The 27,339-nt window shown below is 53.4% G+C and overlaps 2 protein-coding genes and 1 long non-coding RNA gene across 3 annotated transcripts; 2 read left to right on the top strand and 1 right to left on the bottom strand.

Moving 5' to 3' along the window:
- Positions 1–9,424: 9,424 nt before the first annotated feature.
- Positions 9,425–14,402, top strand: LOC309653983 (transmembrane protein 18-like). The gene is made up of 5 exons (XM_082478678.1): positions 9,425–9,548; positions 10,491–10,611; positions 12,944–12,998; positions 14,081–14,174; positions 14,262–14,402. The coding sequence occupies exons 1-5, from the start codon at positions 9,492–9,494 to the stop codon at positions 14,352–14,354; spliced, it is 420 nt and encodes a 139-aa protein (XP_082334804.1). The 5' UTR covers positions 9,425–9,491; the 3' UTR covers positions 14,355–14,402.
- Positions 14,403–14,725: 323 nt separating this feature from the next.
- Positions 14,726–16,445, bottom strand: LOC309653984. The gene is made up of 3 exons (XR_014259694.1): positions 15,027–16,445; positions 14,860–14,897; positions 14,726–14,754 (listed from the first exon to the last, which is right to left on the bottom strand). It is a non-coding gene; the product is annotated as an uncharacterized lncRNA (long non-coding RNA).
- Positions 16,446–18,769: 2,324 nt separating this feature from the next.
- On the top strand, positions 18,770–21,056 carry LOC309653981 (uncharacterized protein; the record flags this gene model as incomplete). Its single annotated transcript, XM_082478676.1, has 3 exons — positions 18,770–18,836; positions 19,576–19,732; positions 19,929–21,056. 3 exons carry the CDS (start codon positions 18,770–18,772, stop codon positions 20,701–20,703), a joined length of 999 nt encoding a protein of 332 aa, XP_082334802.1. The 3' UTR covers positions 20,704–21,056.
- Positions 21,057–27,339: the final 6,283 nt, after the last annotated feature.

The raw sequence follows: 27,339 nt of genomic DNA on the forward strand, positions 1-27,339 counted from the left end.
AAAATCAATGGGGAGGTTGTAGAGAAAGCTATCTCCTACAAAGAGAAGGAGAAAGTCATTGCCCTCCATCAGGAAAGGAAAATGTGATTTAAGGCTATTGTTGCAGGTAAAGCTTCCATAAAACAGTTTAATGCATCCTTTTTTTATAAATACTCTCTGTGGCTGTGTGCAGAAGATAGTATTAGGATAGGCGTCACTCTTAAAATGATGAAATTGAGTTCAGTGTAAATTTATAGACGATAAAGAAAATAAAAATATGCTCTTGTAAGTCATATGGGACAGAGGAATTTTAAAATCAAGAGAAAGAAAGTCCCTAACCTTCTCAGGTCTGAACTGCTCAGTTTCAGACTCTCTTGGAAAAGGTGAGTATTAACACTCACTTACATTCTATATCCTGTAAATAAAATATCACACGATAAAAAAGTAAAAGCATTCTCTATGGCAGCCACTGGAAAATAATAGATGATTGATAAAAAGATTATTTAACAATAACACTGCTTAAAACATCAAACTATCACACATGATTTGGAGTAGATTTATGGACGATTACTTTTCATGCGAGCGTTTTGTTTTGCTTACTTTTTGAGACTTGTCTCCAGGGAGGACGGCACATCTTTCAGCCCAGAACAGAGCAGACATGGAACAGCACCTTTGCAAGCAAAGGAACCTGGCCTTTCTGTTTTAATTCTATCCTTTTACCAATGAAATATTAACCGACTCGGTGCATGTAATTCAAAGACCACGAAAGCAGTGAAGGGAACAGACAGTAGCAAGAGTCCGTGTCTTTTTAACGACAGGACGTAGCCGTGGGCACGTGATAAGGAAGCATCATTTAGTAATAGTTAAAGGAGAGGAAGAGACCGCTAAGCACCACCTGCAGATTTTCTGTGGAGCGAAGCCAGTGTCGGAAAGCACGCGATGTGTTTACCCACAGTCCTCATTTCCAGACCCCTCTATGGAACGAAGCCAGAGTCTGAACGCGTGCGATGTGTTTACCCACAGTCCTCATTTCCACACCCCTCTATGGAACGAAGTCAGTGTCTGAACGCACGCGATGTGTTTACCCACAGCCCTTATTTCCAGACCCCTCTATGGAACGAAGTCAGTGTCTGAACGCACGCGATGTGTTTACCCATAGTCCTCATTTCCAGACCCCTCTATTTGCTGACACAGCTGACCCCTGGTAGGGCTGCAAATCCATCACCCTATTGCTACTTCTTCCATGGGGACAGCAAGGGGATTCTGCCTAAACAGGGCATTCACGGGAGAGACGGCTGTAGGCAGAGGTTGACCTGGATTTTCAAGCACGTCCTGTGTCAGATGAACAGATATTTGAAGAATAAATGTAGGATTAGTGAAGGTGAAGTTTTAGGAAGATCTACCTTGGTCCGTAAAGGATAGACTGACATGCCAGGAGGTCCCTTCGGCAGAGAAGCCTCCGTGTCAGAGGACACGTGAATTTCAGTCAGCACCGTCCCTCCAGCCAGCGCTCGGTCACCATGGCCACTCCCTTTCCCCTCTGTGATCTGCCCGTGCAGTTACGATTCACATGTTCACAGGAAGTAGACACAGGTTACAGACCCCCAATGGTCAGCCGCACGAAAATCCCCCCAAACTGGGTGCCCGGGGCTCACGGTGCTTCTTCCACTGATGCCAACTGTGGACGTCTTGACCACTTCATCCACCGTTCACAATTTCACATAAAACATCACTTCTGACAAAATAACTCATTTACAGCAAAAAGGTAAAGCGATGCTGGATCCGCTGATCCGATCATGTTCCCGGTAACTAGAGTGATTGTACAATTATCATCCCGAACTGGACAGTTCTGAACTCAAAAGGGGTTTCTGTTGACAGTGTTATGAGGAAATGTGTGATCCAGGACTTTCCAGCCAGGAGGGTGGCCCTGCCTGTCTCTCGCTGGGGATGGTCGAACGCCTAGTGGTGATTCTAGCTGCCCAGACGCGTGGCGCTCCTCTTCGCCTTGGGTGGGCTGATCTTATTCACTTCATTCCTCATTTACACTTCAGCTGCTTTATGAGTGTGGAGGGACGTGTGCCCCCGGGAAAGGCTCCAGCTCACAGCACACTGGGAGATGCGTCGTAGGGGAAACAACAGAGCAGACAAGTCCAGGATATGTAAGCTCTGGGAACCAGAAAATGGACTGGATATTCTCCATGGACTCTCTGAGAATTTAACTAAGGATTTAGACATTTTCTGCAGAAAAATTACATGTAAACAGACTGAAGAAGAAACTTGGTGATATCCAGAGCTTCATGGATCTACTGAGGCCACCATGGATAGCAGCTTCAGAAACCTTGATTTTTGTCAAAAAGGAAAGATGTATCCAGTTGGCTTTTAGTTAAATGACCAATCCATCAAAGTATGTTGTCAATTTTTCCTGCTTCTCAATAGTTAAATTCACTCTGCTGTCAAAGGAAAAAGTGTGTCATCACCATATTATTAATTTATCATTTCATCCAGGTCACAACTAACAATCCAGAGACATACTATGCAGAATTACATGTGGATTTGTGTGTGGAGGGAGATTTGTGATTCAAAACAAACTATTATTTCTGCTCACTGTAAATTTGTATTCTAGATTAGATACTGCATTCATCTTCTTATGATATTCCTTAAGATGTTATTGAAATTCAGCAGCTCTAATCACAAAGTTCGTGATAACAAAAATGTCATGCTTCTTGGCAGTTGCATGATTTCAAAGCAATAACTGAAGAAAAGTTAAAATGATCACGCACGAATATAGCGACCTGCAAGCCACTAACACGCCCCGGAAGTCGGGTGTAAGGAGGACTCCCCGAGTGGGGCCTCCAGCTGCTGACTCCTGCTCGCCCCCGAGCACCCGCTCCCCTCCTTTGCAGAGCTGAATTTCCATGAGCTGAAGCTGGAGGAGAGGGTGACTCAGGACAACCGAAGGGGCCGGGAAGGGACTCTGGGAACCCAGACAGACCCCAACACGGATGCCAGGTGTCGCCAAGTGACAGACACACAACCAGAAGGTGCAGCCCTCTTTCCAAGATCTGTGCACACACAGTTTGACCTTCAATCGATCACTTCCTTCTCCCTTTTTTTGGTTAAAGTCCTTGTTAACACTGCCATTGGCCACGTGGAGGCGGGGATGAGCTTCATGCCCAGGAAGAAGAGAAAAGGGTTTGGTAAAAGCCCAACTCACACCTGCCTCCTGTCACTGGTCAGAAGTGTCTACCTCCTTCCAAGGAGTAACTGTACATCCTATATTCTCGAATAGACTGGAAGCAATTTAGGACAAAGAGGAACATGAACCTGGCAAGTTAAGAAATCAAGGAAGCAAAGATGAACACTGTTCACATCTTCAATAAGAGACCTATTTATTAGGCAACCTAGATCTCCAGCTTCAGAGTAGAATATCTGTGTAAATACCTTATGTTTAATGAATGCAGGAATATTTACATTAGAAGCAAAATTACAGTGATTGGATATGAACTGGCTGTAGAGTCTCAGAAAAAAAATGTTTCTGACCTTTAAACCTCTTCCAAGATGCAATATTCAATGTGCAATGGAATTCAAAGAAGCAAATAAAATATAGTGTTCTGTTCAGAACAACACCGTCCCCAAAATAAAAGAAACAGCACTGTCATGACGAGAGTAGCTGATGCATCTCCCTTCACCTCCATCTGCACTGCTTCCTCCACACGCAGAAAAGAGTTGGAAACAGATAGAATATCCATCTTATGCATTAAAAAAAAGTTGAAAAGAAGATGCCCCGGGGATAGTTGGGATAAAACAGTATAGAAATAGTAATAGCTATTATTTATGAGGCAGATAGCATACACTTGGCACAGAGCAAGGCAGTGAAGGCATATCACCACAGTCCACAAAAAATTACATCAGAAAGGCCTTAGAATGCTCATTTACACAGGAGTAAACTAGTGCTCACATAAGTAAAAAATAATAGTCGCAAGGTCATGCAGCCAGTAAGGGAAAGAATTCAGGTTCAAATCGTTTTCTTTGATCTAAAGTCCATTTTCATTCCACTATTCCCAGAGCTTATCCCATTAGAAACAAGGACATGAAAGGTCCTCTCTCTGCACTGAATGATCCCCTTGGGAGTTGTCATGGCTGAACTGTGCCTGCCCCAAATTCATGTGTTGGGGTCCTACCCCCAGTACCTCAGAATGTGATGATATTTGGAAAGATGGCCTTTAATTAAGGTAAAATGAGATTACATGGGAGGGCTGTAGTCCAACATGGCTGATGCCTTAAAAGAAGAGGAGCTTGGGACGCAGACAGGCACAGAGGGATGACCACGTGAGGACACAGGGAGAAGACAGTGGTCTCCAAGCCAAGGAGAGAGGCCTCGGAGGAAACCAACTTGCGGACACCTTGACCTCAGACTTCCAGCCTCCAGGATTGTAAGATAGTGAATTTCTGTCCTTTAACCCACCTGGTCTGTGGTATTTTGTTATGGCAGCCCACGCAGAATGTTACCCAGAAAATCATCTGGCAGCTGTCACAGAAGGACTAAGATATTCCACGTGAAGTCTATCCTCTCTAAATGTCCCAGGAGACGTCAATATGAACTGATCGCCACGTGTCACGTTGTGATTTTACACCAGTAAGAAGGGTGTAATATTTGGGGAACCCTGCCACCTCCACAGTGCAGGAGCCCGCAAATCTCCCAACACGATTCTTCGTGTCAGAGCACCGGCCCTAACATTCAAGGAATCCCAAAGGCTTATCTGCATAGCAAGAGCCCAGGAATGATCACCTGCTGATTTTTGCTTGAAGTCACAAGCAGGCTTTTGCTGGCTGCACCATTCATGCCTTGGGGCTTTTGTCTTTCTGTGGCACCAGGACAATAGCAGTTGCCCCTAAACGAATAAGGTGAGAGATACTCAACAGAATGTCTTTGGCCCATTAATTTGGTAAGAATGAGCCAATGATTGCTTGAAGCAGAGGTGGAAATTTCCTTGTGCTTAACAACTGCATTTAAAATTATATCTTACTTGTCTCAAATGTCTTTTTTTTTTTCTTTTTTTTTAAAGAGGCTGCCTGAGAGGAGAGGAGAGGAGAGTTCGACTCTCCACCCATCACGTGGGACCAGCTTCTTCTTTTTTTCTTTTTAAATGTATTTATTTATTTATTTATTTATGGCTGTGTTGGGTCTTGGTTTCTGTGCGAGGGCTTTCTCTAGTTGCGGCAAGCGGGGGCCACTCTTCATCGCGGTGCGCGGGCCTCTCACTATCGCGGCCTCTCTTGTTGCGGAGCACAGGCTCCAGACGCGCAGGCTCAGTCGTTGTGGCTCACGGGCCCAGTTGCTCCGCGGCATGTGGGACCTTCCCAGACCAGGGCTCGAACCCGTGTCCCCTGCGTTAGCAGGCAGATTCTCAACCACTGCGCCACCAGGGAAGCCCTCAAATGTCTTAAAAATAAGTGAGATGATAAACCCCACGGCCCGAGCACAGGAAAGCCCACGTGAATGAAAAATGTTGCTGCCGTATCAGTAGACAAAGGATGCTGCAGCCATCAAGCCATCCGCCATCACAGCTGCCCGGACAGTGAGCCCTGAGGATGCCCGCTGCCACGCCCTCAGCCCCTGCAGCGCCCCCTGAAGACGGTGCCCCCTGAGGGCACTCAGGAGGGAAAGCACAGGACACTGGCCCCAGGCAGCTGAGGTGCAGATCAAAGGAACGATTCCAGTGAGCCCAGACTCTTGCATCTTCCCATGCATAGAAAAGTGTTAAATTCATTAACCTGAGATGTCTGGTTTTCTTTAATGAACAGTCATCTTTGATGTTCTGACAGCCTGGTCTTTGCGGCAAAAACCCCTGTAGATCCTGGCTCCCCCCTGATCTCTTCACAGCCGTCCCTCAGCGCTACTGACAGGCTGCGTCCTGGGCTTGAGTCCTCAGTTTTGTCCGCCAAATAAACATCATTCTCAACTTTTAGGCTGTGCATTAGTTTTCAGTCGACACCCACAACGCCTTCTCCACCGGCTCTGGACTCTTAGAGGAACGCACCAGTGGCTGCCGTGAAGGCAGCGGGCGCCCTGAGGCGACAGGAGCCCACGGAGCGGACCGGTCACTTCCCGGGAGGGTTGTCATGGGAACAGCAGGAGTGCGCGGCAGCTGCTAAAGCATCCCTCTTGCCCTGCGTTGCACGCAGTCAGCTCCTCTGACCCGGCCTTTGGCCAGCGACTCTGCCCTGGAGCCGGCGTCGGCGGGACGCCGAGAACCCCGCCCTTTATGCCCTGGTGTAAGAAGCCATCGTCGTGAGGAGAAAACCTGCCTTTGAAGTCTTGGATTTCAACAACCCATCTCCCTGACAGGTCAGGGTAGTAAACGCTGAGTATAAGCATCCAACGTCAGCGCTAAGAGCAGTCACTGCAGGACGGCAGGCCCATCCTCAGACAGCTCCGTCTTCTAACCAAATCCTCACCTGGACAGATGGTTTAACAGTCACAGCATTTCGGGCCCTCACCCCACGACTCCAGCTTTGCCTCGAGAGAAGAGCTCAACCTGACCTAAGACCCGAACGTCAACTCAAGAAGGCAGATTGTTGGTCGGCAGAATTGTTGGAGAGTTGCATTCTGAGACTAGGCAGTATTTGCGAAGAGAGTCAGGCATTGAACCAACGGTTTACTACTCTGGGGAATAGCTGCCTCCTATGCAAAGAAGCGTTTTCTAATTAGAGGGGGACCACTTGGGAGGAGGCTGATGGGGAAAGCATCTGGCAGAGTCTGTGCCACGGAAAAGTAACAGTCTCTGGAATCAGCTGAGTCTAGCCCAGATCCTGACGGTGTCCCTGGCTGCCATGCTAGGCAGCGTGTTTACTTCCCTGAGTCTCAGTCTCCTCACTGCGAGGTGAATCCATAACATCCATCCCATCGAGTGGTTCAGGAGCATTTAAGTAATAGGTCAACATAGGGGGTTTCTGCTTCTGGTAACGGTCAACTACACCCCCATCACGTCAACCTCTTTCAGATAAGGAACGCTGTGGCCTGTGAAGCAGGACTGAAGCCAATTAAGAGACGGTCCCAGAAGGAAGTCAATTTTGAGATTATGCAGGTGTTAGCAGCTTCTGGCAGGAACGAGCTCTCTGCAGGAGGCCCCTTTTGTCTTGTCACTAAACTTAAACCAGCCACCCCCATGCTCTGCTTATCTCAGACCCAAGCACACCTTTCAAATCTCTTGGTCACACAAAGCCTTGCCTAATCTGTTGGTTCTTCCCGTAGATCAAGGAAGTAAAAATGAAGAATAAGTAATTAACAGATGACCAGATCTTTTCCTCAGCTTCCCCTTTCAGGAATCTTGTGAACAAACTGTGAACAAGACAGCATCTAAAGAAAGAGCCAAGGAGTCGACAGCCTGCACACAGTGGGGGATGGCGATGAGTCTGATCTCCTACCTCCACGATTTAACTGAGATTACGTCCCCTCTCTCCCTTTAAAAACGTTCGTGGCCGGGCAGAATCTTCGGAGTTGGTTTTGGGGACACCCAGCCCACCTTCTCCCCAGATTGCTGGCTTTCTGATTAGAAGCAATATTTCCCATTTCTACCAAAACTTACCTTTTGAACATTGAGTTTTGAGCAGCAAGCAGCTGGACCTGAGTTCCGTAACACAGGTATTATATCCTCGGGGAGGGGAGGACATCTATTACTTCCTCCCTAAGATAGTGGCAATTGAAACCTACATACCTGAGCTCCTACTGAGGTTTCCTTCTTTTTTTCCCATCCACTGTGTTCAGAACCTTTTCTTCCCACTTGCTGTGTCCATTCCCGGAGCAGGCACCCCTGGGTATGGCAGAGCTATCTGTTACACAGGTTATGGGTTAACTGTGTCCCCCAAAGATATGTTCAAGCTCTAGTCCCCGTGACTGGGACCCTATTGGAAACAGGGTCTTTGCAGATGTGATCAAGCTAGGATGAGGCTCTACTGGAGGAGGGTGGACGCTGACTCAGTGACCGGTGCCCTGATGAGAAGAGAAGATGGAGGCACACGTGACAGTGGAATGTAGGGCTTGCCATCCTCCATGGGAAGCTGGAAAAGGCAGTAGGGACCTTGCCCCCCTCCTTCAGAGGGAGCTTGGCCCTGCTGCCCCTGGGACTTTGGACTTCTGGCCTCCAGACTGAGAGGGACCATCTCCTGCTGTTTTAAGCCCCCCGTCGGGTGTTCCGTCAGGGCAGCCACAGGAAAGAACACAGTGCTGGCTGTGTGGCAGGTTGGGCCCCGGAGATGCCCAACGTCCAGGTTCAGTCTGGAGGCACCCTGGTGTGACTCGTATACTGCTGGACGGTCCAGGGCTTCCCGGCTTCACCCCTTGGCCCTTCCTGCAGAATGGTGGAGGGCACGATTTGCTGGGCCAGAAACCCCCCTTTACAGCTGGAGCCGCCTTGCAAAGGCCAAAGCAAACAATGTCTCTAAGACTTGTATAAAATCGAGCCCTTGTTGGGTGTCTCTGATCTGATGGCATCTACCCCAGTCCCTGCCTTTGTAGACCCACATCAGCGCCACATGCAGAGGCCAAAGCCCACCTGGCTGAGCCCAAGGTCTGCAAACCACCACAGTTGAAACACCTGCTTGCCCCACCTAGGAGCCCACGGCTAACCTGAGTCCACAGCCGGCCCGAGTCCACAGCCTGGCAGCCCCAATTTTGACACACGAAGGCACAATTGTTACACATGATTTAAACCCTCAAATTCCATTTAAAAATTTCTTAGTATGTCCAGGCAATGCACAAAATGTTGTGAGTTTGACAAAGATCAATAAATATACCGTCTCCTATGTCTGAGACAGAAACATAAATCAACGGAAACAGCACATGGCGATGTGCCCTGTAATCCATGTAGTTACAAACTCCTCCAAGATCCCTGAGGTCAGGAGACACTAACAGAATAGTGAATATATAAATTGAAGATGAGATATTAATTTGTTGTATTTTGTCTATAAAGCTTTTGTCTATAAAGCTCACTGTCCCGTTTTCCCCAGTGTCCAGGTCAATTCCCTCTCTGTCCCCCGCCCGAGTCCCGGACACTGTCCCTTTCTGTCCCCGGGATCCAGGTCACTCTCCCCTATGTTCCTAGGGGTCCAGGTCACTCTCCTGAGCGATACCCCACGCCCCCAGCCCTGGGAGTTGCGGGGGAGGAAGGCAGGGACGCCCACTAGCCCCCAGTCCTCCGAGCTGCCATTTATGAGCGCCCGTCACATAGGAAGAACTAAAACATCCCTCTCGCAGCAGCTCGGCGGGGAAAACAACGCTGGCGGCTACTCGTAATTCCCTTATATTTAACACCACGGAATCTCGCGAGATTTGAACTTGTTACCGGGCACTGGAGATATCGCGAGATGGCAGGGTGCCTGCCGCTTCCGGACACAGCAGTCATCGCGACAAGTGGAGATAACGCGAGAGGACACCAGAGGACTCCTTGACCTATCCGGGCGGGGCGGGGAAGACGAAAAGGTGGTGGTGAGGCTGGGCCTTTCCGGGGGCGATGTCGTCTGCATTCTCAGTCAGCAAGTTCCCCGTCAGCATCCCCGCCGTGATCACGGTAAGTTGCTGCCTCCTTGACAGTTCGGTCGCTGTCGGCAGGGGCCTCTCCAAATTTCCCAGCGTCCGCCGGGGAGGCCGGCGGCACCGGACGGGAGGCGTGCGTGGGGGGGTGCAGGGTCCGGGCCAGTATCTGGGTGGGCGGGGCGGGGCGGGGCGGGGGAGGGTGCCGGGGCGTGGCGGGGAGGGGCCGGGGCGTGGCGGGGGTCCGGGGCGTGGGGGCGGGACGAGGTGGGAGGACCTTCAGGGCAGGCGGGATGCTGAGGTGCGGGGCGGTCGGGGGTCGGGGGTTTGCGGGGAGAGCTGGGACCTCGTGGCGGCGGGGAGCGGGGAGGTGGGCCGTCCTGGGCTGGGATGGGGGGTCCGGGTGGCGTGGACCCGCTGTGGGCAGAGTGGCGGGGCGCGGGCCGCTCCGCCAGCACCCGTGCCCCCGGGGGACCTGAGCCTCAAGGAGGGGGTCCGAGTACAGGGGTGCGGATGAGCCCACCTCTGGAGTTGAGCAGACATGCGGTCGCAGCACTATCTGGAGTGCAGGGTGTGTGTCACAAAGGCGGGAGAAAACCACGTCTTGCAAGTTTGGGTGGCCCGGATTTCTGAGGCTTTAATCACTGCTCTAAGGAACTGGTAGCTTTGCCTCTGGGGGCGACCGAGTGCATCCCGACCCAGGCACCACTTTCTCATCTCCCCGCGGAGGAGGGTCTTTAGAATCTCCCAGCCTGAAGTGCAGTTCTGTTCGACAAGTAGGAAAGCCTTCAGTCCTGTGTGGGGGCAGCCAGGCACGGCCGGGTGACAGTCCCTGGACGTGGGTGCAGTGGGGGTCCCTGTCCCCCCAGCCCGTGTCCTGTGAGGCCTGGGGCGCTCGGGACGTGCTCAGAGGGGAGGCAGCGTGCAGCCTGGTCCAGTGCAGGGGGACCCTGAGGGGTTTCTGCTGTGTGTCCTCCAGCAGACGGACTGGACGGAGCCCTGGCTCGTGGGGCTGGCTGCCTTCCACGTGCTCTGCGCGCTGCTCACCTGCTTCTCATCGCGGAGCTATAAGCTGCAGGTGGGGCATTTCCTGTGCCTGGGTGAGTACAGTTCCGCGGTGAGTACTTCCAGTGCCTGGGTGAGTACGGCTGTGTGCTGCGGCAGCGCGTGTGCGCGTTCTCTCTGTAGCCCCAGTGATATGTGAATGTACTTGTAAGGCCTCCCAACGCTCCTGTCTTGTGTTCTACTTTGATTGCAGGCCGCTCCCATATTTCACTTGTGGGTACTGTAAAGATAAGGTACATTTTGGATATTGGATTTGAAAGGCGTCTCAAGCACCTGTTGTGTTCCTGGGAGGGTGCTGAATACCAGTTACACAAACGAGAGCTGGGTTTGCCGAAACGCTGAGTCTGTACAAGAGGCTCCTCTGGGGGCTTAGCTGCTCTGCGTGCTCTGGGAGGGAGTGCAAACCAGGAAGGAAAGCTCTGTGGTGCAAAAATAACACACTGCCCGGGTCAGTTTTGAAGGTAAGATCTACAGGGTTTGGAGAAGGAACAGAGCTGTGTGGAATCATTGAGAAAGATTTCACAGAGGAGATAAAGTTATGGTAGGGGCTGTAAAGAGTGAGTAAAATCTCTTTTTCTTTGGGTAAGGAACAGATGTCTGGCCCAGGCCTGGCATCTGGGGCGGAGGCAACGGGTGAGAGCACAGGGGTGACGGACAGAAAGGGTGGGCCAGGTGTCAGAGGAACCACATTCTGACGCTGACCAGTTAGAAGTATGTTCAGGCAGGAAAGGTGGGCCGGGGCCTCAGAGGCTATGCTGGGCTCTTAATCTTGCGGACGTTGGGAAGATGCTGAAGATCTTGCTTGGTAGTTTAACAAAGTCCAAAAACTCATCTTAACTGTCATTTTTCAGTTGGCCTTGTGCAAGGTGGGAACTCCAAACAAGAGGTTGTCTTAGGACAGGCGCGAAGCAGCAAGCCTGCATCACAGAAATAGTCCTGAGGGTCAGGGATGGATGTTACTTCATTTCTTTACGTGAGAGCCCTAGTAAGGAACGCGAGGGGTGAGCAGGACAGATGGGCCCCTGAGCCTCGTAGAGCTGGTGGGGCCCCAGCATACACTGGGTAACCACAGCCCTGCTGCGCATCATGGCAGGAGAGGCAGGAGCACCGTGAAACCCTTGGAGGGGGCTGCACTTAAGTCACTGCCCTGACAGGTAAACTGAGGGGGGAAGGATGCGGGGGAACCAGCCAGGCAGCAGGCGTTCGAGGGCCGGAAGGGACACTCCAAGCCCCGGGAATAATGTGTGCAAAGGCCCTGAGGCAGGAAGCACAAAAAAGGTGATGGCCTCAGCCACAGAGCCTCATGCAAGGAGCCCATACTTGAACAGCTTTGTGAACCTGGGAGCTACGTTTGGGTTTGTTGTTTTCAAGGACGAACAGAGGGTGACTGTTTTAGCGTGGGGCTGATAGATGCTGGTCTAAGTGCGTTTACACATCTGATGGCGCATTTAATTCTCACACCTGCAGAAGATTGGGATGTTATTTGCTGCAGTTTTACAAATGAAGCACAGACTGGTTCACTGCTCCCCAGCTCCCGAGTGGGGCGCGTGGTCGATGCATCACGTTGCCCTCCGGGGAGGTGGGCCCCCCGTGCTCAGGCCTCTCTTTTCCTCTACCGTCTCCTTTCTTTTGCTTCCTTGATGTGCGTCTCCGGGTCCAGTCGTCGAGGGAGTGGTCAAGGACTGCTCCCCCCATTTTACCCCAGGAACCGGAGGGTGTGCACATTTTTACAAGGCTGAGGCTCCTGGTGGCCGTCCTCCCCCTCCTCCACCCCCTCCAGGCCCTGAGCAGCACGTGGTGCTGGGCCAGCCCGCGGTCCTCCCGCCCTGGGTGGGCCCCCTCCCCACGCCCCCAGCGCTCCCCGCGCTCCAGGTGGGACTGTGAGGGCGGCCAGGGCCGTCCCCTCGGCTCCTGTCCCCTCAGGTCGGTGCGCCCTCCGTGTCTTTGCCGCCAGCACCACTGGGGGATCCAGGCAGCCGGAGGGTGGAGGCAGGTGGCCTTCAGCTCCGGTCTCAGGGCCCTCGGGTGCCACTGCCGGCCTTGCACCCGACGGTGACCTGCGGGGCAGGGAGGTCGGCAGACGGCGCAGTGCGGCCACGGTGGCGTCGGGGCAGGAAGCCTGGTCCCCGCGGCGCTGCCCCGCTGAGGGCTGGCCTGGTCTGACCGAGACCACCGGCCTCGTGTGTCACCTTGGGTTTCCTTTCTGTGTAATGTTCCCTCACGTTATGTGTGAAATAGAAGTTACGTCTCATCCAGCGTGGCGTTGTTCTGTCACGTTTACGTTACGTAGCACGTTGTGAAGGATGTGTAAGGCGGTGGCGGTGGGCTGGTCCCCTGACTTCTCACGTGGGCTTGCTCTCTTCTCAGTGACCTTAGTCTACTGCGCGGAGTACATCAATGAAGCGGTGGCAGTGAACTGGAGGTGAGCGGCCCGGGCACGCGGACCCTGCGTGACACCGTCCCCGTCAGCGGCAGAGCACACTGGGAGGCCCCCAGCCTCCTTCACGATGAGCCTTGGACGGTGACCACCGTCCGGTCTCCTCGGTCACCGTGGGCCCTGGAGGCCCCCCCCACCCCAAAACAGAAGCGCTCTAGTCCGTGACGGGGAGACTGAGATCCACCCACGATTTACTTGGTCCTGAAAACGCTGGTTCCCCGGTTTCCGGGACACCGGCCATTCTGTCCTCACCCGCGTGTCCTTTCCTGCTCACACACCCGGGCAAGCCACTCCGTGTCCAGTGAGCGCTGTAGAGTTGACCCTTCCCCTTGGCCCCCCTTCCAGAGCCGCCCCCAGGCCTTCTCCTCCCTCGGGGGCCGCAGCTTCTCCTTCTGGACCTCGCAGGTCAGGCAGGAACCCTCGGGAGGCTGGAACGAGTGGGGAGGGGAGTGCCGCTGTCCCCCTGTGTCCCCGCAACCCGGGGGACGACGTGGCCCGATCAGCACCCCGCCTCCCGGCTCTGCCTTCGGCACCCGGACCGCACGGGCCTCAGAGCAGAGTGACAGCCGTGCCCCGGCCGCCGTGCCCTCCTGGCGGCTTCAGGCCCCTGTCGTTCGGTCAGGAGCCCGCCCTCGGCCCCCCGCACGACCCGGCCCCCGCTTTGTCTCTTCCGCTTCTAATTAAGACGCACATGCTGAGCACCCCGCGCTGGGCTCTGTTCACTGTGGCCCCAGGGCGATGACTGTCGCTGAGTCAGTGACGTAAAGTTCACGTCCTGCGCCGCCACCGAGCGGGACGCTGGGGGCAGCCTGGCCCGGCCACGCCGTGTCCCCCTCTCCGGGGGCTCGGCCTGAGCTTGCATGGGGGCCGCAATGCCCCTGGAGGGCCTGGGGGTCGTCCCCCACGGGGTTAGGAGGGTCGCCTCGTAAAGGGACTGAGGTCGCCATCGTGTGTAGGCGGGGCTGTGCGCCCACCTCGTCCTCCTGTGTGGAGGGGCTCCTGAGACAGAGTATCACGAGAACGCCGTGTTGTGACGCCCCGTAATCTTTAAATCTTTCTTGAAACAGGTTGTTCTCGAAATACCAGTATTTCGACTCGAGGGGCATGTTCATCTCCATAGTGTTCTCGGCGCCACTGCTGCTCAACGCCCTGGCCATCGTGGTACGTGCGTGACAGAGCTCCAGGCCTCCGTCCTCCCCACACGGCGCGTGTCCACTTCTGACGGCGTCTCTGCACGGTTCTTCCCAGGTCCTGTGGGTGCGCAAGACCCTGACCGAGATGACCGAGCTGAGGACCCTGCAGGAGAGGCGGAGGGCGAGGAGCAGACCCAAGGAGGAGTGACGGCTCGGAGCCGGCCCTGCGTGAGCATCCTTCAGACCCCGTCCGCTCCTGGAACGCACCTAGACCAGCTTCTAGGACAGAGTTTACCGCACGTCCACCAGGGCCCTCGCCGGGGCTGCAGGGGCTCCCGTCTCTCCAGTTAAGTTGTAAGCAGACGGAGCCGCGCACGCCGCCACGCGTCCACAGCACTCCTGCGACCGTGTGAGCTACCAGACGTCCATCCACGTGGGGACGGTGACTGAGTGAGGGACAGTGCCATCCACGCGTGGGCACCTCCGTCACCCCATCACCCCCATCAACCCCCATCACCTCCATCACCCCTATCATCCCCGTCACCTCCTATCACCTCCATCACCCCGTCACCTCCGTCACCCCCGTCACCTCCTATCACCTCCATCACCTCCATCACCCCCCGTCGCCCCCCGTCACCTCCATCACCCCACATCACCTCCATCACCCCCCGTCACCTCCATCACCCCCCATCACCTCCATCACCCCCCGTCACCTCCATCACCCTCCATCACCTCCATCACCCCCTGTCACCTCCCATCACCCTCATCACCCCCATCATCTCCTATCACCTCCATCACCCCTGTCACCTCCATCACCCGTCACCTCCATCACCCTGTGTCACCTCGTGTCACTCCGTGTCACCTCCATCACCCCCGTCACCTCCCATCACCCCGTCATCCCCATCACCTCCGTCACCCTGTCATCCCCGTCAACCCCCATCACCCCCATCATCTCCTATCACCTCCATCACCCCTGTCACCTCCATCACCCCCGTCACCTCCGTCACCCCGTGTCACCTCGTGTCACCCTGGTTTGCACAGCGGTGGCCTCTCCGTGTGGTGCTGCCACAGGACAGAACACGAGGGGCTGCCTTGCCTTTCATCCAGTTAGAGATGTGATGACACTCGGAGGCCCCGGGTCGGGATCCACGGAAGCAGTGGCTGGATGAGCCCCTTGAGTTGTTTTCTGGAAGGAAAGTTACAAGTAAACACAGTCAACATTCTGTCAACACCTGTTTCAACTAACAGATTTTTTTTATGGCAAATACAAAGATTGATTATATTCCTATGTTCCACCTTCTTTTTACCCTTTGGGTGTCCTGGGACGTGACGCTGTTGGTTTATCGGAGCAGGTGCACTATTTCCCTGTGATGTCTGCTCTGTAAACCAGCGTCTGTGCAGGACGCTCGTGGTCTTGTCACACGTGGAGCTGCAGCTGGAGGGTGACAGGTGAGCAGAGCCCCTGTCTGAACACACAGTGTTCCGTAAAGAGGCTGCTGTTGGCTCCTGATTCGGGTTTAAGAAAATACTTTGTGAACAGTTACCATAATTTTCACAAGATAAGTGAAATACATTCTTCAGATTTCAAAAAGAAAAGAAAATCTGTTCATATGAAAGCTTTTATATTTAGAAGCTCAAAAGGTGACACTTTGACAGATTATGAAATTAAATCTTGAAATCCAGATATATAAAGTTTTTCTAGGTAGTTGTAAACTCTCAGTAGAGAAATTATTTCCTGAATTTTGACATTAGTTGTAGAAGTGAGTAGGTAGAACTTCCTAGATAAAGCTACTGGAGATCTTATCCTGAAATTTTTTCCAGTCCCTCCTTGATGTCTTAAACTTCTGTATTGAATGTTTTAAAAATCGGCTTAAAAAACAGCATCTCATGTGAAGTCAGATTTTAAATTTCTTGTACCTGGCAGCATGCCTCATTGTGCATTTCTGGAAATTTCCACTTCAGGGTGTCTAATGGTCTCATGGCTTCAGAAGAGTCCACTGCATCCCGAGTGATTTCCTCGGAGAGCAGGGCCGAGCTGGCCGGTTCCCTGTGAGCGCGGTGCCCTGGGAGCACGGGTATGGTGGGAGGGGCTGAGGGCGGGAGGCTGGTCCCCTCCAGCTGTGCGGTTGGGCCAGGGCCCAGGGGACAGAATGCATGGATAGGAACATCCTGGCCTCGGCCACACAAGCCAAGGAGGTTCTGGGGCATTTTCACTGTCCATAATTATTTGGGCTCTCTTAATATGGGACTGTCTGACTGGATCTCAGTTTTCCTGTGACAGTAGTGTAATAACATTGTTAACTTTGCATAAATATGGCGTTAATGGCATATCAACCTAAAGACATGATGTGGGCCTTTTTGTTCACTGGCGTGTGCAATTTTTTTGGAACAGTTTTATTTTCACAAACAGACTATTTTTTAACTTTTTAGTAAGTTCACATTCAGTGGCTAATTCAGTGTTAACAAATATTTCTCTGTCCTCCTGCTTGGGGAAATCCTACAAGCCAGAAGTGTCTCCAGAGGGTTTGGGGTGTATGAGCCTTGCTGCGTGGGGCTTGACAGGAGGGGTTCACAGGGGGCCTCCTGGTCCGTTGAAGGAAAGCATATCCCCATTCCTGGTTTCCTGCGGTCCCTTCTCACCCCAAAGCTTTAGCAAAAGGGGGTGGATTTGGAGCCAGAGAAGGATGCCCGGTGACGTTGTTTGGGCATCTGATGGAAGTTTGTGTAAGTAAATGAAACAGACCACAAAACATTTACACATCAGCTAACATCTACATGAAATAAATAAGCAAAACTGTAAAGATGACAGTGTGTTTGTGACTGTTTTGAACTAACTGCATGTCACTTGGCTGTCACCTTCTGCTGGCATCCTTACAATCTCAGCAGGCGTCCATGAAGGGATGTCAGGGCCACGGTCTCTTCCTGAGGGGTTCGCTTGCTGAGAATTGTGGTGTAAACCGCAGAAAATAGAAGGTGTTACCGTGAAGTTAATCAAGATAAGCTTTTTGCTCTTTAAATTGTGCTCTGCAAGTTGTTACTGACGTCATAGTTATCAAACCAAAATAGTAAATTCAGTTTATGTGAAATCAGATTTGAGTGTTAAAGTTACATGCATTTCATAGTAAAAGTTGCAAAGTTGAAAAAAGTTGTAAATTCAGACAATTTATATTTTGACAGTATAAACATTTATCCAAGAATCTCTCAAGACATACTTGGTATGTAATTCAAAGGTCTAAAGTTTTGAAATACATTGAGTAGAAATTGGTGGGATTCTGTTCCCTTTCCTGCAGCGTAGCATCCAGCCTCAGTCATCACCTCACTTCCTTTTGTAGCTGATCGCCTGCTTAGGTTGGGCTAGTGACCAGGGGACCTATCTCCGCAGCCAAGGGGTGTGTGTGTGTGACAGATGCAGAGCGTCCTCTGTTTACTCCCTGGAGTCTCCGTCTGGAGCAGAATAACTGACACTGAAAACGGTCAGAGATTGGAAGTTCAGGTGCAGACAGGATGGGTTTCTGTGTTTGCAGAGCTGTCACATCCGCACCCTGGGGTCTCCACACCGTCCTGGGAGTTTTAATAGCCCTGTTCCACAGCAAATTAAAATACACAATTATATTCCAGAACAGGAGCCACAGAAAATTGTTGTGGAGTTCCACGCATTAGTGCACGTGATTGTAACGATTAACGTGTTCATGAAAAACTTCTCGGGAGTCACGTGTGTGTGTGTGACGTGGGTGCAGGGAGGGTGCTTCCCGTGCTAAGTCTCAGCCCCGCGGAGGCGCCCTGGGAGTAGCTCCTTTTGTAAGATCCCATCTCCTGCACGAAGAGTTCCCAGGGTCCCAGGGGTTTGCTTAGAAGTGTACAGCGTCGCTCCCTGGGAGACAAGACCCCGGTGGGAAGGGGTCTGCCTCGCGTATTTAATAAGATCGCTGTAAGGACCAAAGCATCCGACACGTGTCAGATCTCCCTGCTCTGCTCTTGCTGGGCTGGTGGTAACACGGGGTTTATCTAACGTCAGAATCGCCTGGAGCCCCTGGGAGCTGTGAAGCCTCAGCTCTCCCCAGGCGCCCAGCAGGAGGACGCGGACAGGTGACCACAGGGCCAGGAGGCTTCTCTGGGCAGCTCGCAGGCGGAGCCCGACCTCCGCCGGTTCCACCGCGCTATTAATCCGTTTCTCAGCCTCCGCTCGTGTTGGCACATGCGACCCCCAGGGGGCGCTAACGCACCGTGTCACCGCCCGAGGCTGAGTCCAGGCCAGGCGGCCTTGCCTCTAGGAGTGTGACGTCTGCTGTCTGGGCTGAGGGCGCCGAGCGGGCCCAGGGGCTCTGAGTCCCTTTCTTCACGCGAACTAGGTTAACAGCGTCCAGACTACGTCGTGGCCCACGCACACGTGCACACAGGCACACGCAGGCGTCTGGAGGTCAGGAACTCGCCCTCCTGTGACACGAGGGGACACCGCCCGGCCGTAGCAGCCCGGCCCCCGTCCCTCCCGGTCAGTCAATAAGCACATTTGCTCGTGAACTGTCTTCTAGTTTCAAGGCTGCTCTGCAGACAGATTGAGCCAAGGAAAGGGGTGCCGTGGCTGCTACAGGGGAGCCTGTGGTCACCGCCCAGTAGCCCCCGAGGATGTGGCAGCAGCAAGTTCACCCCTCACCGCGCAGCCGGGCCCCGAGGCTGCGAACGCGGGCTCCAGGTCTGCCGGGTCCCGGGGCCCCGCGGTGGTGGGTGTGAGCGGGAAGCTGATGGAGTCCCGGGCGTCTGCCTGGCCTGAGGGCCCGACCCTCCGTCCTCAGGTGGAGGGGGGGCCCGCCTCCCCCCAGAGTCCCTGCGTCCGTCACAGGCCGGCGCTGAGTCCAGCACGACCGGCCTCAGAGTCCCAGAGCATCAGATGGGGGCTTCGTCCCTGAATCCCCAGCTCTGAGCGCCCGCTCTGCCCCTGAGTGGGACCAGCCTGCTGTCTGCTTCCGTCTCGGCAGCTGTTTACACGTGTTCTGCCTGACCTTGGATGCCTGTGTCGTCACGACACAGCAGGGACAGACCCTCTGGAAACGCGGCCTCACGTGGGGGCGGCAGGATGGCCGGCAGTCCCGGGTCCCACGAGTTGCTTTTAAACGTGTTGCAGCAAACGGATGCTTCTGTTTCCACAGTTAACATTTACGTTTATGTTTCAAAGTACAGTTCTCAGTCTAGAGATGCCAACATGTTTTCCCTACATTTTCTACAGTAAAACTAGAAGGAAGGCTAATAACTGGAATGGAATCTACGTGGATTGCAAGCAACAGTGAAGGCCGAGATACTCGGTACCTGTGACGTCCACCGGGGGCGCTGGGCATCCAACCTGAACCGTGGTTTCCTGAGACGAGCAGGAATTCAGGGAGCGGGTCCCAGAGCGCAGGCCCGGCCCGCTGTTCTAGCTGGTGAGAGAAGCTGAGGTCGTGGGCTCGGGGCTGCAGACCCGCCAACTCCCCGTCGTCTTAGTTGCCCAGGAGTTTTCACAGCAGTGACAGGCCAGGTGATTTATGACCAACCCGAAAAGAGAAGATGTGATCCGGAATTTTCCCAAGATTCAGCCTCAAAAACAATAAGAAGGTAAAGGTTGGTTTGGTTGTTTGTGTCACAATAAAAGGGCTAGAACTTCGGAGTTTACATGTAAATTGATGTAGGAAACAAGCCAAACTGCAATTTTAGGAGAAGACAAAGCTTTTCCATGAGAACACATGAAAGGTTAGCTTGTCTTTGCTTTTTTTCACTTATTGGCTTGCCTGTGTTTTTTTGCTTGTTTCAGAGTCTTTGTTGAAAACATCAGCACTTTTAAGAAGACATCTTCATCTATTGCTCAGGCGGCTGGCGCTCCCCAGCCCTTGAAGACGGCCCGCCGTTTCTGGAAGCTCCTGGCCGTACCACTGCAGCCTCTCCTTCAGGACCCTCGGCGGGTCCACGCCGGGGTCTCAGGGGGACCCGCAGAGCTCAGAGTGGGGACCGCTTTGCCACGTCAGCAGAGCTGCCCGCTGGCCCAGCCCCCTCGGGCCTCGGGGCCTGTCTGCCCGTCACCAGGGACATGCTGGGGGCTCCCGGGACATCACCTGCCTCCGCAACCAGACCCCGCCCACAGGCCTTGGTCCTCGAAAGCCTCCGCTGTCCCGCCCGGGGCTCCCTACTTTGTCCTAACCAAGGACGGCCCCCCGCGAGGCCGCCCCCCCAAGAGGGGCACACCCCGTCTCAGGAGCCGCTTGGTCTCAGACCCGTCAGTTCCCTCCTCGGACGGTCCGGCTGCCCTAAGATCATCTCCCTTCAAATACCGGCCTGCTCTGGGAGCGCCGTCACATCGTTGGAATGCCGCCTCCACCCCCGTGGGCCCTTCGCCCCCGGCCTCGCTCTCACGCCAGGCACTAAATTCCGCCACCTCGCCGCCTCGGGGCCTCAGCAGCTGGACTACAGGCCTTTACAGTTTTCCCATCCACTTCCTCTCAAGTCCCGGCTGGAGACACACGTACCCAAGCCTCCAGGGCGAAGCGTCAGAGACCCAGGACGGCGCCGGCCCGGAGGAGAGGATGCGGTAGAGGCTTGTGCCCTGAGCCGTCCCGGGGGCAGTGGTGCCCTTCTCCAAGCAGCTCAGCTGACACGCAGCTCTCACTTGTGCTGCAACGGTTGTGGAGAATTTTGCAGAGAAATTACAGGAAATAATTCAAGTTTTAGCAACTGTCTTAGTTTTCTCTGCAGAACAAACACCGCAGTGTAACCGCTGAAAACAGGGCCGGGCTCTCCTCTCAGGTCTCAAGGCTGAAGTCGCAGCCCGGCTGTGCCTCGTCCGGGCCATGGGGTCCCCTGCCGAGTGCACGGGGCTGTCAGCAGATTCTGGGTCCCCGGCCTCACCTGCTGCCTCCTCAGGTCTCCCTGGGGACTCTCCTGATGAGGTCAGGCCGCCCCGGGGTATCCCCCAGATGGATCAGGACCCTTCCTTGGTTCTGCAAACCCCTTCGCAGGCCCAGGCAGCCTCATCCCGAGGGCGGTGGGCTGGCCCGGGGAAGGGGTCTGGGGCCGGGTCAGGTCCCCCGCCACTGACCCTCCTTCGATTCAAGTGGAAATCATAACTGTCATTGTATTTGGCTTGCTTTTCAGAAAATTAAATGGCAGTTTTTGGAAACGTTTCTGACTTCAAGGTTTACGTGCCCTGTGGTTTAGGAGCGTAGCTAGCATTTTTAGCGCATTTCTGCCAAGTTCAACTCTGAAGAAGAAATCCCACTTACAGTCAAGTAAGCCATGGCTTGCAGTAGAATAGCTGTAGGGAAACACGGTGTGCCCTGTAGGTAATGTTTCTTTCCTTGCATCTCCTAACTGTGGCGGCCTGGAGGAGGCAGGCTCCCGTGCAGCGCCCGTGCCTGAGCCGGGCACCCACAGTGCCTGCTACTCCCCTGAAGCCCAGATGCTCAAGGCCCCGCGTCCAGGAAGGGGCAGAACCAGGGGCTCCTGGCTGAGGACGCTTCTGGGCGGGGTGTTGCCTGTGTCTGTAAGAAGGTGGATGCTGGCGAGAAGGGGTGCTGAGGGGTCTCGGGCGGGAGAAGCAGCGTCAGGGAAGAGGCCACATGAGGAGGCCTGGAGGGCGGTTCACCCACAAGCCTGCACGACCCCAGCCGAGGGCGCCCCGCGGCACCAGGCTCGTTGCAGGCGTCCCCTCGTGAGGAGCCCGAGGCCAGAACGCTGTCCACCCTGAGTCGGGGGTGTGGCCAGGGCTGACCCGTGGCCTAGGAGCTCTGGGACGGTCCCCACGAGGAGAAATGAGGCGCCAGCCCCATTTCCTGCCGGCACAGTTGTTGCTGCCCTCGGGTCGGGCCGCTACGTGGCTGTCCCGCCTCCATGGACACCTCACGGAGGCCCCCGGGGGCACTGCGTCGGGCCACCCATGCAGGGTCCCAGAGGGCGTTAACAGCCCAGGTTCTGGCTCATTTGTGAACTGGCTCTGCACCCCACAGGCACTAAGTCTGCATCTTCCAATGGCATCTCTTCACTTCGCCTTGTTTTACATCATTTTGCATGAAATCCCTTTAACAACCAGCAAAGCCTTTCCTTGCACATCCAGAAAAAGTCTCACCATCAAAGGCTCATGGGGGGAAGCTCCGGACCTTGGGACCTGAGGGGGTCTCAGGCCCCCGGTGACGTTCCTCTTGCTGTTCTCATCCTGCCTGCCTACAAGTCCGTGGAGAGTCCAGCAGGCCTGGCACACGGCAGACCCCAAAATGCTTCTTGAACTGAGAAAAGCGTTGGTTATTTAGTTCAACCCTGGTTTTCCGTAGATGCTGCCGGGTTCTTTGTTGGGAGCAGTTTGAAGGGAACAGAACCGGCTCACGTGGTCCCTTGGTACCAGATGGAGGGGGTAGTGGACCCCTGAGAAGCTAAACGCACTGCAGTCCCAGGGCCAGAGCGTAACCAGGTGTTAAATCTGGACTCTGCAGAGTCATCTTTTCATGTCAGCCCACGGCAGGGGGGCTGCAGAATTCCATCACAGCCTCTCGAAAGGAAAACAGGCCCGTAAGTTCCATTTGTCAACCCCCTTTAAAAACCACGTCTGTTAAGCGGCCCGAACGTGCTGTCATGTGGCATTAATTTAGAGCATCGAGCTCTGTAATTGACCTGCGCTTTATCACACGGCCTGACAACGGCCACCCCCCTGAGCTGCAAATATTTTAGAATCCATTCCAGAAAATCACTCCCCAGATTCTGGTTACAACTGCTATTGATTTGATTGCATCACCGGAGTAAACAGAATAGTCTGAATACTTCATAAGTTTCCCATGGTTTGGTATCACAGGAACCCCTAATTGGGCTTGTAGCAGGAAAGGCTGGTAAGAAGCAGTGTTGGGAAACTGTCCTCTCTGCGGACGGTTCCCCAGAAGACGCAGATCTCCTGGGAGTGCACGGTCCGTCAGGATGGCCACCAGTCGGGATCAGAGACGCCTCCAGGCCCCGGGGGGCCGGTTGTGCAGGATGACGCCCCGGGTGCAGAGTCTGGCCTTTGCGGGAGGGGGTCAAGTCACTCCCCTGGACCGTCTTGCGATCCTGATCTAGAGGAAGAAGGCCCGGCCCCCCACTGCCGATGCTGGTCCTGAAGCCGGGCTGTCACTCACGGTGACCTCGCCTGGACTCGCAGAAGATCCCAGGGCCCCAGCCAGGCGGGGAGCTGCATTTCAGCCCCACCAGAGCCCTCGTGTGGGCCTGAGGAAGGGCACCGGCCACGCTGCCCCTTGGGGGTCCTTGGGGTCCCTGCAGCCTTGGGGTGTTCGCACCACCTCCAAGGGCTTCCCTCCCCCCTCACCTGCCCCGGGTCAGCTCAGCCATCTCTCCTGGCTTTCGGTCCACCAGATGTCAAGGGCTCTGCACTTCTGATTTTTAGAGAACATCCTGTCCTTTGATTAGAGTGAAATTTCGTGCATTCCTGACCCAATTATTCCTGCCCCCCACCACGTTGGCATCTTTCAAGGAAGGCCCTGGCACTCAGGCCGCATGCGATTCCTTCCCCTGGAGAATGTGAGCTGGACTTAGTGAAGGGCTTCCAGTGATAAGGACATGGCAGAGCCATGGGGTCACTTCCAAGACTGTGAACATTTCCTGCTCTGGGGGAACAAGCCGCCAGGTTGGAGAGGCCAGTGTAGCGGGAAACCAAGGACGACCCCTGACCCGCCATCCTCGAGGAACTGAGTCCTGAGAGCGGTTGCTGGCATGACCAGTGACTGTAGTCCCTGCTGCCCTGTGGCTGCAGCCGAGGACCCACTGAGCCTGGACCCTGAGCACAGAGACGTGGTCAAGGCAGTAACTCCCAGGACAGTGCAGACTGCAGACGGGGGTCACCAAGGCCCCCAGGGAGACACCTTCTTGTCTCAGGGCCCCTGCAGACCCCACAGCGACGACCTGCACCGTCCACCCTTGGCTTCTCTGCCACCAGCTCGTCCGTGGCCAGCACCGCCACCCGTGACAGTGGCCTCGATGTCTGGCACGTGGCAGCCACTCCCACACGTGGAGGAGGGCTGGCGGCCCATGGGGGAGGGCGGTGGCACCAACATCCTGGGGTTTGACGCTGGTTTTGGCTGTGCAGCCTCTTCTTTCTAAAACGGCCTAAAGTCTACCAACTATGAGTAAACTTCCTGTTTTGTTTTTACTTTACATTTTTTGAAAGGACCCAAGTTATGAAGACATATGACTTTAGCGTGCTGCCATGTCCCCACACCGTCCCAGCAGAGCCAGGGCCACTGCCCTTGTCACTCACAGCTCCTTGGCCAGGGGCAAGCCGTGCCCTGTCCCTCCCGGGGCCGGTCCAGGAGGGGGACCCAGCGCCGTCCAGTGTCCGCCCCCTACTTCCCTGGAGGGTCGAGTGTGTCTGGGTGTGGCGGGAAGAGATGAGCTCGGATGTGACACCCCGATTCTGTATCTCAGCTCTGTTTGCTTTTTTTTAAGTTTTGGTAAAGCACTCAACCTCTCTGAGTCTCAGTTTCAGTTGGAAAAAGGTATGGCTGATACCTACGCACTGTGTTGTGGCAAAAATTAGGGAAAATCATGGAAAACAGACTTTTATTTGGGTTCCAGAGTATTGACATGACTTAACAAATGCTAGCACATGTTATTTTGGTTTTAACCATCTCTTTAAATGCTTACATATTATCTATCTAACCAGATAATAATTTCCATGAAGGTATGGACTAGATCATACAAAAAAATCAAATAAAAAATGCTATTAGTTATTTTAAGATTCAGGGCTTGTGTCGTTATTTCCATGTCCTCCCCAGGCACCTGGAGTAGTGTCCAGTAAATAGTTACTAAAGAAGTAAAGTGATTCTTCCAATTTGTTTTCTGGATAGTTCTACAGAAGCATGAAGTCTACAGCAAAAAAATGTTTGCATTGAACTATAAATTCAAAAGGGTATTTTAGCAAATGCAATGGCATGAAAATTGGAAAAAATGATTTTTTTCTACCGAGACAGACATGCTTGGCACTAAAGCCCGTATTTTGGGAATACAAAACGGCCACGGTATTGACTCCCATAACAACTGTGTGGGTTTTGAGACCTCGAGATTGCACCTTAAGATATGTGTTACTTCGATCGTCTGCAGGTGTGTTGTACTTAATTCATTAAAGATGCATTTCAGAGTCATTTTGAAAATATTACCTCATCGATGTGAGCAAAGGGTTGCCGGGAAGTGTCATGAACCCACCCGGTCGGTAAGACTCAAGCGTCACCTGTGGTTTCCTCAGGTTCCCCCGAGACCCAGGCGGACTGGCCTTCTGAGTAAGACCAGCCGTCAGCTCATCTGTGACCACCTATTTCTCAAGTAACTGGTCCCCCATCTCAGCTCTGAGTCCCTCCTTTTTTACTCTTTTTTTTTTTTGCCAAATCTCTATTAGAAAAGAATACCACAGTTATAGTTTGTAAATCTGTATTTGTGAATACATAAATATTTTATTCTATTTGGCTGTAATATTCATATAGAGAAAAATATTCTAAATACTTAAATTGGAATTATGTTTTGATATTTCTAAGGGATGAATTGGCAGGCAAACTGGAGAATTTCACTTTTCTCAAGCTTAACTTTTCCGAGACAGATGCGAGCACGGGGAGGTGGCTCAGGAAGCAGTGACTCCTTTGCAAAAGGAAAAAGCGATTATTCTAAAAAACTAGAACGCCATCTCTGTGAAAAATTTTGGACCAAATTATCTCCTGCACTTCCAGGATCTAGCTGAAATCTGCTCTACAAATAGAAATGTCTTAATGTTTTTAAAAATTATAAATAAAATGCAAATACTGTTGCACTTCTAATTGTTACTAATCATTCACGCTCAGTGTGAATTTGTTTCACATCAACGCTGAGAGCTCTAGGGCCTGGGAAAGGTTCCTACCGTCTGGAGCAGCGTGTTTCTTTGCTGTGAAGTTAATGCAAAGTTAAGCCCTTCGGTCCATTCTCCTGTGCTGTACTGAGTGTCTGGGAGGACAGCCCCACGCCTATGAGCTGCCCTAACCAACTACCCACGGTCCTGCTGTCTTCACACTAGGAGGCTCTGTCCTGGCTCCGCACCTGGGGGAGGGACCTGCAGGGTCAGTGAGGAGCTGGGGGTGCGCCTGGGAGTGCTGGTGTCTGTCTGCCTGGTCTCATCAGCCAGAGTCACACGCACCTGAGCCCACCTGGCAGCAGGGCTGGGGGGTGGGGGGGGCATCCCCGAGAAGGCGCGGGCCGACCCTGCCCCATGCAGCGCTGAGCACAGTGACGCAGGTAAACGTGTGTCCTCGTGTCACAGATTCATAGTGAGTGAAACACGCACTGCGTGTACAAGTGCTTGTCACCTGAGCCAGGTGACTTTTCTCTTGGCAAAATCATACTTGTAAAATATATATTATAAAAATATACAAATATATACATGTATATGTGAACTGAAAAAAATGCACAGCCTAAAAGTTGAGAATGATGTTTATTTGGAGGACAAAACTGAGGACTTAAGCCCAGGACGCAGCCTCTCAGAGAGCTCTGAGGGACCGCTCACAAGAGGTCGGGGGGAGCCGGGATCTACAGGGGTTTTTGCCACAAAGATCAGGTAGTTGGAACATCGAAAAATTACTGTTAATTAAAGAAAACCAGACATCCCAAGTTAAAGAATTTAGTGCTTTTCTATGTATGGGAAGATGCAAGAGTCTGGGCTCACTGGAATCGTTCCTTTGATCCGCACCTCAGCTCTCTGGGGCCAGTGTCCTGTGCTTTCCCTCCTGAGTGCCCTCAGGGGGCAGCGTCTTCAGGGGGTGGCTGCAGTGGCTGAGGGCGTGGCAGTGGCATCCTCAGGGCTCACCGTCTGGGCGGCTGTAATGGCGGATGGCTGGATGGCTGCAGCGTCCTTTGCTTACTGATACGGCAGCAACATTTTTCATTCACAAATATAATGGTCAACATTTCCCAGTTATAATTATCTTTAAAACTGCAAGGACCTGGTGTAACATTTTGATATTGTGATCTACAGTAAGAAATACATATTTGGTCAAAGTCCCACTCCTGAAACCCTTTGAACTTCCTGTGAGGAGAGCCTTGGGTGTCTTTTGTTACGTGAGTGAGGTGATGTTTGAAAAGCCCCCGAGGATGGGGGCTGGGAGCCAGGGATTTCCCCCCCCCCCCGCCCCCGTCGGTCCCACCCCTGACCTCTGGGAGGTTGAGTTCAATCACTGACT

The sequence above is a fragment of the Balaenoptera physalus genome, assembly GCF_965194825.1.
Source record: "Balaenoptera physalus genome assembly, contig: HAP1_SCAFFOLD_1588, whole genome shotgun sequence".
Classification (NCBI taxonomy): Eukaryota; Metazoa; Chordata; class Mammalia; order Artiodactyla; family Balaenopteridae; genus Balaenoptera; species Balaenoptera physalus.

Bases quoted from the DNA above. Each gene is read 5' to 3' on its own strand.
- LOC309653983 (XM_082478678.1), top strand. From the start codon at position 9,492: ATGTCGTCTGCATTCTCAGTCAGCAAGTTCCCCGTCAGCATCCCCGCC. The intron at 9,549-10,490 runs GTAAGTTGCTGC...TGTGTCCTCCAG, and splicing joins GCATCCCCGCCGTGATCACG to CAGACGGACTGGACGGAGCC. The intron at 12,999-14,080 runs GTGAGCGGCCCG...TTCTTGAAACAG, and splicing joins GCGGTGGCAGTGAACTGGAG to GTTGTTCTCGAAATACCAGT.